Here is a 15,539-nt window from a genome sequence, read left to right as displayed (position 1 = left end):
TTTCACAGACGCATCAGAATGTTCACTTTTTCCTTCAACTACAACAGTACTACTACCCATGGCAGACTTAATGACAGACGATTACTTTGGGACAGTTGATGATCCAGAACTTAATATTTGTAAGCCTGAATACAAAGAGGATGAGCTACAGGTTTTATTAGCCGTGTGCTAAACACACCCAGACTTAGTTAAACACTATGCATCATGTAGCAGTGTTCCAAGTGCTAAACAAGAAATACTAAGTACGAACATAATAAAACAATCACTTACTGTACAAGGTCTACTCTCACTGGGATGCCGACTGATGTAATGTTTATATATTCCCGTTGAAATGAAGGATTAATCATATTCCTCACGCAGGTAAAAAAAAATAAAATGAAGGTGGTCTCAAACGAGCGTTTATTTGCGTCTTAAGTTGAATGTCATTGTTGACGAACTTCTCGGCTTATGGCCACATCCTTCTACTATACAAGTGAGAGGCATTATTTGTAATCTTGCACTTAATTTCACCAACTCAGAGGCGAATGCAGCAGCTCAGTATGTCAATACTGTTGCTGCATAAGCTAATCAGCTCTCTGTGATCATGGCGCCACTAAAAATAGTTCCTAGTGATGGTCAGATGAAGCCTCGTGAGGCGTTGAACCACTTGAGCCAATTAGTTCGAGAATTTCTCGAAGCTACGTGCATGCTGGCCAAATGTATAATTAAAAACAGCTGTATCTTCGCCAAATATTGTGTGATTCTTGAATTGTTACATCTGTTATGGCTCTTGGAAATGGTAATGAATCACAACAAATGTTTGAGCGAATGATTTTGCTACTTAAATTAACACATGTATAATAAAATGTTGTATGTATTAGATATGTATTGTGTGTTTGTATTTTGCCAACATGGTAGTAGCGTATGTTATGGCGGGCTGTATGTTTTTCTGTCACCTTCAGGAAATGGCATAAAGAGGAAGATGACAATTTAATGTAACATGGACAATGATGTACACGGAACAGAGGAGATTTTGTTAATTTTTTGTTTTGTTTTGGTTTAAAGCAATTCTTCTTCTTTTTTGTTGACAAAACCTCTCCATCATCCAGCTATGGATTTTTGGTGGCCGGTTAAAAAAGAATAAATACAGCATTCGGAAACTGGCGTTGCCGAGAATTGAACCCATGTCATGCAGCATAAAGTTATGTGGCGTAAAAGGCGAGTGCCCAGACGCTACCAGAGTGTATCTGTAAGGATGATGGTAACCTTAGCTATATAATATTTCTAACAAAGCGGCAAACTGCTTGGTTTAAGTTGTTCGTCATATTTATTATCATACACCATTATTCTTTAATTCTATTAGCATTTTAAAAACTACTATCCAGATTCGGAACTGTCCACAACTCTCAAAAGCCCACGTTTTCAATGGAGCTTGTGCAATTTAAATATGTTGTCGAATCTCCCTGAAAAATCTGAACCGCGTCCCTATGCGGCCACGCGGAAACTCCCCCTCCATTACTCGACACACGCCTCGAAGCCTCGGCAAATTTCGTGCCATCAATAATCGTTCCTGAACATTACCGCTTATGATAACAATATCACTAATAATTTGAATTGAGGTCACACGATGTAAATGGAGTATTGTTGGCTGTTTTTAGAGGGCTTTATGGGCACAATAGAGTACTCCCATTAGCTGCATTGTTAGCCACATCGTACTTGCCGAATTTTATAAATTAAATTGCATATAAAAGAAAAATATGTGTTCTTGTCTTACGTACATAAGGATTGTAGGCAACATTCCAAAAAAAAAGTGAATTTCCCCTGTAAGATATCCCCAGTTGATACTGACACTGTTAGAAATATGCTGAGTTAACATTGGCAATGATGTAGAGAACTTCCCTGCATCATACTTTTCTCCCCCTGACCTCCTTCCAGACAAAGCCACCGCTCCTTCCAACCGACAAGAAGAGTGGGAGTATGTTATGGCATTCTGTGACCAAATCAACAAGGAGCTTGAGGGGTATAATTATGTTGATTCAATCACAGCAAATGTTTCTCACAATAACGAATTGTGCCAGTACAACATGATCTACTTACTTAGCTCATTGTGGTGGTGGTGGTGGTGAGCAGATGGATAATTATCACATCTGCGTTGTGTGATTACTGTAATCGTTTGTTTTGTGTGTGTGTGTCTCGGTGTCTGTGTGTGTGTGCCATTACGTTTCCAGACCCCAAATATCCGTACGACTGTTGGTACACAAGATCCATTCACCGCAGGAATGGGAGGCACTGCAAGCCTTGACGGTCTGTAACTATATCCTTACAATCCTTACAATCTCCTCAGGGGGCTGTTCTCTCAAATGTTTGAATTTAGAGTACATTTTTCCCAGTTAAAACCTCCATTACAACATTTTTGTTAAGTCCTAGAAACATTTTTAAGTACAAATTGGACAATTAAATTGATTAACTTGATTAAAAAAGTGTATATTTATATTCTATTGCTTTGAATAATTGAGAGCGTACTAATAAAAATGAACGAAATCGGGACCCCGTGGACATAGTTTCTGCACGGCTGCTGCAATAGAGCACACATGAGAGCGGTGGTGTGTGGGTGCCATGATCTTTGTTGCGGCGAATAGTAGATATTTATATATACATATATATATAAATATATATATATATATATATATATATATATATATATATATGCTGAGTGTCATTAATTGCTTCAAGACACATTAAATCATCAAATCAATTCCATTCAATCTACCACAATTGACTATTGTTGCCATCATTGTTTTACTGTATGTTTTTTTTTACTTTGAGTCTATTTTCTTCATTGAAGGTTCTTGAGACCTGTATGAAGAACTGTGGCCAAAGGTTTCAGAATGAAGTGGGAAGATTCCGTTTTTTAAATGAACTTATTAAAGTCATATCCCCCAAAGTAAGTGAAATCAATGCTGTGCAAATCACTTTTAGATTGTCATATAAGCTTTTTTTATTTATTTATTCAGTATCTAGGAGACACGGTGTCTGAGAAGGTGAAGTCAAAAGTAATAAAGATGATATACAGCTGGACCATTTATCTTCCTGAGGAAACCAAAATTTGTGAGGCTTACCAGATGCTGAAGACTCAGGGTGAGTGTGTGCATTTTTAACAACTTCTCAAAGAATTAGTCAGCCATGTATGATATTTAGGCTGTTTTAAGTTCTGAGATATAGTCAGTGCACTTATATTTCCAGGTATTGTATTAGCTGACCCTGAGATCCCTTCCGATGCTACATTAGTCCCATCTTCATCTGAGAGGCCCAAGAATCCAGTGTTTAATGATGAGCAGAAAAGTAGAGTAAGACAAAATCATTGTATGGCATGATTGTTTGATAAAGGAATATTGTGCACTCAGGGGGAAGAAAGAAAGCCTTCTTTTCCGATAATCTTTAAAGATAACAGCTGTAAAGTCGGCGTTGGTCTGTGTGAATGATGCTGCCATTTAAAATGCTGTGAAATGTCTGAAAAATACAACTTTTTTTTTTCACTCTGTGTCTATCTGATTTAGGGGTGTGCGGCCAGTGTAGAAAGGTGAGGCAAAGCCTCACTAGTTTTGATGGGGAAAAAAAACAACCTAACAATTAATTAAATACATTTGTATTAAATTTGTAAATTTTCTGTGTGATTAAAACTGTCCTTAAAAAAAAAAGATTCTTAAGTAAAAATCTGTAATTGCACATTTCCTCATCAAATATGTGAACTCACCAGATTTTGTCCTGAGTGTACTGAATAAATACATCATAGAAACCAATAGGGGCAGGGCTGGGTATTTATTTTCTCATTTTGTGCGCAAACAAGTATTTCCTGTCTGTTTTAGTGCGTTGCGTACGCAGTCAGCACTCACAAATTTGTACTTTAATTTTATGAATATTAATGAAGCTGAATTACAAAAGAAAGAATGCCTGGAAGATATTAATTAACATTGACATATGAGCAAAAAAATCACTAACTGCATCATTCTTGACCATACACTTATGCTGTTTCTGTGTTAATAAATAGTTCGCAGGTAGTATAAATAAAGGGGCTTTCAAGGAAACTTTAAAGATGCCTTATCTTTTATACTTTATATTTTAGTGCACTGCATTTACTGTAATTGTAGTTAATTCAAATGCTGTGATACTTCACATCAATAAATGTTCTCTGACAGTTTTGTTTGTCTATGGCGCCCCACACTCGGAACAGTTCAATAGTGTTGTGAATTCGCCCCTTCTCTATTGCGACTCATTTCGGAATGGCACAGTCTTGTCCTCCGGTTTATGAGCAACATTAAAAGTAAACCAATGTTCCTGCATGATTAGTCCCAGCGCCAACAACAATCTTTAAGGTTGATGTTTTCATTGCTCACTAGTACTACGCAAGAAGGTAAATAGCGAGTCAACGACAGCTGTGGTTGCTCCCTCAGGAGACACCGCCCCTTGGAGTTTTGGCTGAGAACTGCAAGAAATGCTGTCAGAAGGCCATGCGTCGGACGCTGTAGCATAGTGGAGCCTTAAAACTAAACTAAAACTAAATCAACTTAGATGACTTAAGTTTGACTAAAACTAAAAGACTATTTAATCAAAAGACTATGACTTAAACTAAATTAAAAACTACTGTCAAAATTAATACTGTGGTACCTCAACTTAAGAGTGTTTTGAGACAAAAGCCGTCTCTTGACTAACTGTTATGCTTTAAGTTGCAAGCAAACATTTTAGAAGCATCGCCGCCATTAGTTGGCGTAGCAAATACACAGTGGACCCTGTAAGATTTGTCGGAAACATCCGGTCTTACTTGCAATAGCCTATAGCTAGAGATTGACATTACTTTGTTTTCCAAACATGGGAACAGAGAAAGTGCGTGTAAAGTATAGTACGAAGAAGAATTGACATTGATTTGAGGTACAAGTGTTTTGAGTTTAGAGAATTAAGGTCATAAGTTGAGGTACTTCTGTACTGGTCTATGTGCCTATCCTTCTCCAGGAAGCAGCTGCTACTTTGTAAAAGTCCTCCTTATTTTCTTTTAGTTTTTTTAAGTATCACAAGCTTTGTGAAGTTTGCACTTCCTGGAGCTGTGCTTCGTTGTAGAAAGATGGTAGCAACAAGTACTTGGTAGCTCACGTACGCCCCCACGCTTTAATGGTGAATCAGCATACCACTGCACCACCATTTAACATTTTTCTGTTATTGTCCGATTAGCAAGAATAATGATGTCACGCATACATTAAATACATTACACATGCTGTACAAAGCCATAGTGTAAATGTTTCTGACAATTAAACATGTTGGCGACATGCTGACAGAACAGACGCTTGTCCTCAGACGTCCTTACACTTAGTACTCTGCGCTAAGTGTAAGCTCACTTGCGCACTAATCAGAGAAGAAAAGACCATATTCGTCTAAGTGCACTCAGCACTGAGTGCAGTGTTCTAAAGGGGAAAGTTTCATCTCAGCTTTTTTCCATGTAATTTATCAGTATATGTGCAAATTCAGATATTTTTTACTTATGGAAATGTTTAAAACGATTTGGATCAAGTTTAATAACACTGCATGAATAACCATTAAATAGTTTAATCTGTATTATGACGGTATGTTGTGAAATAAAGTAAGTACAGTAAGTAATACAGTATAAATACAGTAAGTAATGTGATTACGAGATTGTTATTTGTATTGGAAAAGGGAAGTCAGTAACCGTATCCTTGTAGTCTTTTTTTCCGTAAGTTGGCAACTTATAGAGTGATGTTTTTTCACCCACTGACTGATGATGGATGGTACACCAAAGCAAGTCCTGTTTTCTCTGTGTTGACAGCACTTGATTTATGGCAGCAGCTGAGGTTTATAGTGTTTATCATTTGGGCAATCAATGGCTGGGTTCCTATACTGTTTTTTGTTTTTTTGTTTTCCTCTGCAGAAGTTAGCAGAGCTGCTTAAAAGCAAAAAGCGTTCTGATCTGCAGGAGGCCAATCAACTCATCAAGAACATGGTTAAAGAGGTACAGCTCTTCTTGCTTGAATTATTTGCCTTTCCTTCAGAAAGATTGAGACTTATAAAGTGACTCACATTCACCAAGTATGATGTAACTACTTTGCTGTTGCAGGATGAAGTGAGGTCACAGAAAGTGTCCAAGCAGAGTAGCACACTGGAGGCAGTCAACAACCGTGTCAAACTCCTTAATGAGATGCTTACTTACTTTAGTCCTGAAGCCTCTGCTGATGTTGACAAGGACCTCATTAGGGTTTGTTCACCTCCAAAAACTATTTTGCAAACATTTTATTCTTCACCACTTGCTTTTCACTGCAACCCTGTAAGGATTGGTAAAAAAAAAAAATACCTTCAACATCCTTATTTTTGTTGTAGGAGTTGTACAGTGACTGTGACAAGCTGAGACAAACAGTGTGTCAGCTAGCTACAGAGACAGATGATGGTGACACTTATTTGGGTATGCAATCGTTTTGCCGGTATGAATGTTTCATGGGGGCCTGACACTCACATAACAAAAAACAATGAGCCGAATTTCGTGTGTAGGGTTTGAATGACGTATACCTTGTCTCTGCCTGTCCTTATTATCTAGGAGACATCCTGCAGGCCAATGATGACCTCTCCAATGTTCTTAATTCTTATAAGAAGATAATGGAAGGCCCTACTAGCAATGGAGAGACTAAAACTCTATCAGGTACACAGCACACACTGAACATTTTACAAGAGACTGTTTTGTCTAGATGGACCAGTATGAAATAAGAATTATCCGTAAACGCCAGCGTAAAAAGACAGCGACATTAAGATTTGGTTTGAGAAAGCACAAAAAAATGGTGGGATAAAGTATTGTTTTCATCTATCTTGGCATACGCACAATAACACCGACGTGTGACACGCAGTGACATAAAAGCTGCTAAAGCAGCATTTATATTGCTGCTCGGAATCGATATCATAGTGTGCAGCCAGGTTTACCTAATGTGACTGTTCATGACGTTCATTTTCGTGTCTGGAAAAAAACAATAGGTGACGTTCGTCTTCAAGATATATATTTAACAGTCTAGATTTTCAAGATACATTATTCCTTTTGGAGAGGGTGGTGCATGGTTTCATTTGCACTCTGAAAATGCCTCCACAAACAAACATCTTGCGGACCTATGCAGAAAGTGGATAATAAAAGTGAGTGTGGAGCAAATTTTACACCAACGCATATCTAGTACTTATCATCTAGACCACAGTGTTTTAAATTACAGTAACATCATCATAGTAACCAGCTGTGTAACCTGCCTCCACCCTCAGAACTTTAAAGCTTCTGTCCCCTCAACAAAATGCCACTCTTCTCAAGTTATTGGTGCCAGAGGTCAGCAGAAAGCTGTCGTCCGAAAGCCTCATGTAATGTAACAAGCCACTGGTGATGAAGTCAAGAATATAGTGTAGAGCAGTGTTTCTTAGCCATAGGTCCATTGTAGGCTGCGAGTCCCCCCTTAGAGAGCCGCTAAAAAGTATTTGTTTCTCAGCTGTGGTTGGTATGGGCCGTAGCGTACTCGGTTGTAATACACTTTGGCACCACTTTTGGCAGTAATGACTAGGGATGGTACCGTTCACATTTGAACCAATGTGGTACCAATTGCTGGTACTTGGGAATTGATACAGGTATTCAGTAGTACCAATTTCCGGTACTTTTTTAAATAAAATTAACTGTTTTTTGATTTTTTATAAATTTTGCAAATTAAAAAATTTGCAATTTATGATAACTGCTATGCAGTTGTTATATCTTGTTTTATTATCACATTTGTGAGTCTCAATTACAGTTACAAGTCCAAGATGTGGGATGGTAATAGTGTATAGTTTATGGTGTGTTGGCAGTCAGTTCAGTGTTTGCTTTCTAATCTTTTGTTACGCCCTAAAAAGTGGTAATACTGTACTTTAAGTACAATGGAACCTCAATTTATGAACTTATTTGGTTCTTGAGCATGGTTTGTAAACCGAAAAGTTGTATATTCGAGCGGACTTCCCCATAAGAGTTAATGTAAACATGAATAATTGGCTCTAGCCTTGACAAAAGTCTCTAGTTTCAGTACAAAAAAGCACACTTTGAAGAAATTCCAGAATATAAGCTGCTACTTTTTCCCTAAACTTTTGACCCTGCGGTTTATAAAACGGTGTGGCTAATTTATGGATTTTTCTTTGCAAACCGCCATAGTGTTTTGCGTTCAATGATTTTTATTAAACCAAGCAGAGACACTTAAATGGTGTGATATTTTTTGTGCTATGGCACCATCTTTTGAACAAGTTTTCTCACTGCAGGTGTTGTGGGTTGAAAATGTACTTCTTGTTTCAATGCCTTGAGCCGGAAGTAAAACCGTTCATAGTGTTTTTCTCAAAATGATTCTTCATTCATCACTCCAAACATTGTACGTTTTACAATTTAGCTAAAACAATTCATGCTTAGTAATGCTCCAAGAGGTGAGATCTTGCATGGAGCCCTAGACCAAAGGAGATTTGTTTGTAGTCTTGAACTTTTCCATTTTCTAATAATTGTACCAACAGTTGTATCCTTCTCACCAAGCTGCTTGCCTATTGAGTTACTAAAGGCATATTACATTCAAGTGTTTGTGTTACTCCCTCCGAGGTCTTAATCAAGGCTCAAGTTGTTCGTTTTTCTCACACAGACATTTATTTCAGCCACGCCTTCTTCTCGTAACAACGATGCCAACACAATGCCAAAATAATGCCGTCAGAACTAATAAATAAGAAAAACAGAACTTACAATTAGTCTGAAATCCAATAACATAAAACACATTGATTTCACATACATATCAGAAAGAATCATAACTCATTGGCCTCACAAACTCCGAGGGAATAAAGTTTATTTTTAAACCGAGACTCCATTAACCTCTTCCATCAAATGCTTGCTGTCTCATGCTGCTTCCCTTATTCCGTCACATATTAATTGTCCCCCCAACAATGTGACCAAACCGGAACAAAAAATATGTTCCTCTCCAATTTACATGGGTTTTGTAACAAAAATAAAGTTACCATATACTTGCATGAAATTACCAAAGAAAATACATTTTTAATCACGTTATATGTAAATATGAACTTATATTTATACATTGTATTTATTTACTCTAACAAACTATGAAATTATATAACATATATACAATGTGCGTCTGTCAGCAGCTACAGTTTGTATTTACACATACATTCCCAAAATGTATTTTTATGAGACCAGTACTTCTTATATAGTGGTGTCAGGTGTGGTGGTGATAAGGTGTTAGGGGGAGCGTGAGAAAACAATACACAAGTCTTCAGGTCGGTGCCATGTCGGCGCTGGCACCAGCAACTTATAGAATGGTTTGAACGGATAAATGAATAAATATCAGGTTCTTAATTGTATTTCAATTTGGGAGGAGAGGTCGTGACAACACATAATTGATAATCACTGCTTGAGAGTAATATGGCTCAATGAAAAGTAAAAAGTAATCATCCAAATGATTACTTGGATAAGAGTTTTAGTAAAAAAAAAATACTCAAGTACTGAGTAACTGATGAGTAACTTCTGATTTATTTAATTGATATTTTGTAATGGTACTAGCACTACAGTCGTAGTTTGTGTGTGTGTGCGTGAAATACAGAAAGACACTGCTACACCATGTACTAGAAATGATGCACATTTTACAGTCACTTATGATATGTGCAGCTCAAACATAAAAAACCCCTACAACTTACCGCATGTGTTTTCTGTAGTTGGGAGTGGAATTCTTGTAGTCTGAAATGTAATTTCTACTGACACCGATGACAGCACATGTTATTGCTGTTTTTTGTCATAATTTATATTGTAAACATTGATTGAAGAGGAGTGCTGCCTCTTCTGACTGCATTTTGCTGTCGTTTTCTTCTTTATGTGAATATGTCACTTTTTGCACCAGGGCCACCAATATTTTCGAGGGCTGTCATGTGACTGCGAAGCTCTGTTTGATTGGTGAAATGGAGTCTCGCGTCACTAGTGCTTTGTTTGGATTGGTAAAACAGTCCTGTGACACGGCCCACCGGAGGAAGTGTCTCTGACAAGCCTAAACAATATGTTTTTGCAAGCAATAATCAATGGATGTAAATATGTTTACTGATTGAAATGAAACTCAATGTAATTGAGTAAAAGTACAGTTTCTTCCCAAAAATACTCCAGTAAAAGAAGAATGTTGCATTAAAACTACTCTGACGAGTACAGTTTATCTAAAACATTACTGTGTGCCATGATACTCTGAATTTTTTTTAGGAGACCTAACCTTTTGAACTTTGCTTCATAGCCAAGCAGAAGCAAAGTTTGACCTGAGAAATTGAAACGTTTTTTTTTTTTTACTCACAATAGGCACCAGCTTCACGGCTCAGTCTGAGAGTCTGATTGATTTGATGGATGTGGACGACACCATTTTTTCCCAACTAGGAAAGCCACCTTTTGCATCATCTGTATCTTCTCACGTTGACCTTCTGTGTGGACCCACTGAGGCTGAAGGAGAGTCAGGCACAGCCTCTGCGTCATTCTCTATGCTAGATGAAGAGCTGCTGTCCTTAGGTAACACTCAGCACGGTGATGTCAGGGTTCACATGAAACTCAGCCAGATAACTGGATGTCGTTGTGGCTTGTGCAGCCCTTTGAGATTTAGGGCTATATAAGTAAACATTGAACTGCATTTCAATTGATTGATTGAAATGCAGTGCAATCTGTTCTGTGATGATAACATTTTAGTAGAAAATAACAAACTTCCAAATGGGAAGTGCTTCTGATGGCCGCGGCCAAATAGTGCACACTGTTTTACCTGAATTGCTACAAGATGCTATCATAAAATCAATGATGTGCAAAAAGTTAGCCTTGATTGACTTGTTTTGCCAGTCTGCAATATACGTACATTGCATCTAAAAAATATTCACAGCACTTCACTTTTTCCACATTTTGTTATGTTGCAGCCTTATTCCAAAGTGGAATAAATTCATTTTTGTCCTCAAAATTCAATAGACAATACCCCCTAATGACAATGCAAAAATTATAATAGTTACTGTTATTTATTAAAAATAGAAAAATAGAAATCACATGTACAAAAGTATTCACAACTTTTGCACAATATTTTGTGGATGTACCTTTTGGCAGCAATTACATCCTCTAGTCTTTTTTAATACAATGCCACAAGCTTGGCACACCTATCTTTGGACAGTTTCGTCCATTCCTCTTTGCCCATTCCTCTTTGCAGCACCCCTCAAACTCCATCAGGTTGGATGGGAAGCATTGGTTTTCATCCAGGATGTCTCTGTACATTGCTGTATTCATTTTTCCCTCTATCCTAAATAGTTACCCAGTTCCTGTTTCTGAAAATCATCCCCACAGCATGATGCTGCCATCACCATGCTTCACTGTAGGGATGGTATTGGTCCGGTGATGGTTTTCTGCAAACGTGATGCCTGGCATTCATGCCAAAGAGTTCAATCTTTGTCTCATCAGACCAGATAATTTTGTTTCTCATAGTCTGAGAGTCTTTTAGGTGCATTTTGGCACACTTTTTTTTACTAAGAAATGGCTTCCGTCTGGCCACTCTACCATACAGGCCTGATTGGTGGATTGCTGCAGAGATAGTTGTCCTCCTTGAAGGTTCTCTCTCCACAGAGGAATGCTGTAGCTCTGACAGAGTGACCATTGGGTTCTTGGTCACCTCCCTGACTGTACCTTGCTGCATTCATCTCATAGTATAGAGACATCCTGGATTAAAACCAACTCTTACCATCCAATCTGATGGAGCTTGAGAGGTGCTGCAAAGAGTAATGAGCGAAACTTCCCAAAGATAGGTGTGCCAAGTGTTTTTCAAAAAGACTCAAGGCTGTAATTGCTGCCAAAGGTGCATCAACAAAATATTGAGCAAAATCTGCAAATATATACATGTGATTTTGTTGTTTGTGTTTAATTACGGTAATTTAAAACAAATGTTAAAAAAAAAACTTAACATTGTCATTATGGGGTGTTTTTTGTAAAATTTTGAGAACGAAAATGAATTTATTCCATTTTGGAATAAAGCTGTAACATAACAAATTGTGGAAAAAGTAAAGCGCTGCCAATACTTTCCGGATGCACTGTATATGGAATATATTGTTCATTAACTTAACTGATGAGCTGATGGGCTAGACCTGCGCAATCTATTGATGTCGAGCACGTGAGAAAAATACTGTTTCTCGGGTAGCTAAAGCACATCAAATGATGCAGTGCAGTTCCAGACTATGAACATAGCAATGAATATATTGTAAAATGGGGTCAGTAAAAACTGAGCAATATCAAAAAATAAATTTAAATATTTTATATGTATCTTGTACTGGTTCTCATTAGGCTGTACAAGTACACGTCAGTGTTCTTGTTGCTTTTGATGTTCTCTTCTGCTCCTATAGAGGGGCTCCGAAAAGTATCTTCAAAAGCTTTAATGATTTTACTTTGCAGTGATTGAAAGACTAATTTTGCAATTTGGCATAAACACTCAGTGGTTGTTTAGGGACCTTTTGTAAAGATTATATGTTTTCTTTTATTTAAATCCATCAGTTCTAAAATACGACGTCAAAGCTGAACTGCACTTTTTTGGAATTTTGCGTATTGTTTACAATCCTTATGAGAGAGAGGAAGACCGATGTTTTGGGGGTTCTTTTCATTCTAATTTGAAATTAACGGATTGACCCCTTCTGCCTCCAAATCACTTAAAAAACGCCAGCAATACTTCATTTACGTTCTGTAACTTGTATAATAACCAAGCTGTAGCGACATTTTTATTGTAAGAGCAAACACTGAGTAACTCTTTTTCTAGAGTAGTAACACATCGCCTCGGTATTAGCCGTAAGCTAGCTTCTTGCGTCTACAGCTGAATGACTTTTGAGTTTATGCTGCAGAACACAATGTGATAGGACGCCAATCTTTACAGACTAAAAACATGAACAATTATATTACAGTATCTGTAAAGTATTAGCCCACATTTCATGTTTTGTTTGTGCACAGCTAGCTCGACAATTTATGTACTGTAGCTGTAATAACATACATGACGTGCTGCGTGTATCATGATCATTATTAAAGTGACTCACTCGATTGACAGTTGTTCTTTTGGTCAAGCTAGCCGGAGCCGTTTTTTCCGGTTTAGTTTGGGTAAGCACTCTTTTTATGCCGGCATAGCTTGGCTCCAAGTTCCACATTTGCAGCGTCAAGTCACGCCGACCTCACTCTCTTGGCTTTCGTCTCGCTTCTATAATCATCAGTTCATCCTCAGTATATTCAACTTCAAAAAGAAAAACGTTATGAAAAAGTAGTGGTCTTCGTCATCTATTACCAAGTCTGCCATGATATCAACACACCCGTGTTTGTAGAAATACACATTTGTTGCTGGAAGTCGAAGTGTGTTGCTATGGAAACGGAAATAAATGCGCTGAGAAAATAAGTTCCGCATAAATAATGCCTAATGCATAAAATGACCAAAATACGGTGAAATTGTACATAATACATATTGTTATAAATGATTTTGTTACTACATTATATATGGGCTTGCACTGTGTATATAAAACGTTGATGGAGGTTTTTGAAGATGTTTTAGAGGGCTTAGAAGGCTACAACGGTAAATCTTATTAGCCACATCATCCAAGCGTTTTTTATCATCTATAAAAAAATAAAAAATTAAAGACACGTGACTTCTTGTCTCTCATAATGTTTGCTTAAAAAGGAGAACTGCACTTTTTGGGGAATTGTGTCTAATCACAATACTTATGTAAGGCAACCACACATCTTTCTTTTTTTATGCATTCTAACTCGTAAATAAAGGCTAGCAACAGTCAGATAACAATGGAGCCAAAGAGAGTTGCTCTAGTCCACATATAAAGTGTTTTTAAAAAAAACGTCCAAGAGCCTCCATTGTTTTATATACACAATGTAAGTACGGTATATGTAATGTATTAACAGGCACACTCGTAATACCGTGTAATATTTACGTATTTTGCTCATTTTAAGCATACGACTGTGTATTAATTTATCAAAAGCATCACAATGTTCGCCTTCCTCTTCAACATCAAACACTAAGCATCATGCAGAAGTATTGTGTATATATAGTGTTGAACAAGAAATACAAACTTTGAACTTTGAACATAAAACCATCACTTACTGTACAATGTCTGCTCCCTCTGGGATGCAGACTGATGGGATGTTCATATCTTCTTGTTTAGATGAAGAATTAATTATAATCCTTACAAAGAGTTTAAAAAATGTGCCGCAAACAAGTGTATTTGCGTGTCTTTCTGGCGGCATGTCTCAGTTGGTAGACTGGCCGTGCCAGAAACTTGAAGGTTCCAGGTTTGATTCCAGCTTCCGCCATCCTAGCCACTGCCATTGTGTCTTTGGGCAAGACAGTTTACCCGTGCTCCCGGTGCCACCCACAATGGTTTAAATGTAGCTTAAATATAGATAATGGGTTTCACTATGTAAAGCACTTTGAGTCTCTTAGAGAAAAAAGCGCTCTATAAATATAATTCACTTTACTTCACTTCTCGCTATCTCTGGGTATAAGTTGAATGTCAAACTTGACCAACTTCTCGGTTTATGGTCACAACCTTCTGCTATCCAAGTGAGAGGCATGATTTATAATCTAGAATTAACTTGCACCAGCAAACCGGCGCAATATGTCAATATAACAGCATAAGCTAGTTAGCTCTCTGTGATCAAGGCGCCGCTAAAAATAGTTTTTCTGCGTTAGCACTTGTAATAACAATATTGCTAATACTAGGTCACGAGACGTCAATGGAGTATTGTTGCCGTTTTTTCAGATGTTTTTAGAGGGCTCTATGGGCAGAATATTGTGTGTACATATAAATCTGTGTTGTTAGTCACCTCGTACTGGCTGTATTTTAATAGTTAGAATGCATAAAAAAAGAAAAACGTGTTCTTGTCTTATATGAGGTAGTGTATGATTGCAAAATTCCCCCCAAAAAGTGCAGTTCCCATTTCAAAAGAGAATACCAATCATTTGCAGTGTTTAAACATATTTTAGAGAGCCCTCAGCGGTCAGGATGTGAACCGTTTGACATCATCTCAACTGCAGGTCCTGCATTCTGTGCGATTCCTCCCTCTGTCTTCGGCTCGGTGTTCCCCAGTGCTCCGCCGGCACCTTTCACGCTCCAGCAACCACCAGATGGCCCAGTCTCAAGCTCAACAGTGCCAGCGTACAGCACAGGGCAGTCGCCTCCGACAACCATCCATGTCACCGCGTCACAGGTCTCCTCTGCAGCACAACCGTCCCAGTCTGAACACGTCTCTACGGGTGACAGTCTACAAGATGTGGCCCTGCTTGATTTCAGCAGTCCTAAAAGGTAAGTGGTGGGATGGGTTTTAAGACCAGTATCACCTCTCCCTGATCCCCCAGGGTTCAAATGATAGCCTGATCAACAAGACTCATTAGTTAACACATTGGTCTTTAAAGTGCCACTTAATTAACTGCCAGGGATGAAGGCTTTTATTTGTGCTTTTTCTCAGCAACTATTAATCATGATCATACTTTTTG

The 15,539-nt window shown here is 37.9% G+C and overlaps 1 protein-coding gene across 2 annotated transcripts in view; it reads left to right on the top strand.

Annotated features, from left to right (window-relative positions):
• gga3a (golgi associated, gamma adaptin ear containing, ARF binding protein 3a) overlaps nt 1-15,539 on the top strand; it is a 42,947-nt gene that overhangs the window by 1,886 nt on the left and 25,522 nt on the right. For both annotated transcript variants that reach the window (XM_062026998.1, XM_062026997.1), the window contains exons 2-12: nt 1,915-1,999; nt 2,208-2,283; nt 2,825-2,923; nt 2,994-3,117; nt 3,223-3,326; nt 5,915-5,995; nt 6,101-6,238; nt 6,361-6,442; nt 6,575-6,676; nt 10,349-10,552; nt 15,081-15,348. In XM_062026998.1, the coding sequence (XP_061882982.1) occupies nt 1,915-1,999; nt 2,208-2,283; nt 2,825-2,923; nt 2,994-3,117; nt 3,223-3,326; nt 5,915-5,995; nt 6,101-6,238; nt 6,361-6,442; nt 6,575-6,676; nt 10,349-10,552; nt 15,081-15,348 (1,363 nt within the window). The remainder of the gene's footprint in view (nt 1-1,914; nt 2,000-2,207; nt 2,284-2,824; nt 2,924-2,993; nt 3,118-3,222; nt 3,327-5,914; nt 5,996-6,100; nt 6,239-6,360; nt 6,443-6,574; nt 6,677-10,348; nt 10,553-15,080; nt 15,349-15,539) is intronic.

Source organism: Entelurus aequoreus, linkage group LG18 (assembly GCF_033978785.1).
Source record: "Entelurus aequoreus isolate RoL-2023_Sb linkage group LG18, RoL_Eaeq_v1.1, whole genome shotgun sequence".
Lineage (NCBI taxonomy): Eukaryota > Metazoa > Chordata > Actinopteri > Syngnathiformes > Syngnathidae > Entelurus > Entelurus aequoreus.
The sequence above is the reverse complement of the archived record's forward strand: the minus strand, read 5'-3'. Positions and strand labels throughout refer to the sequence as shown.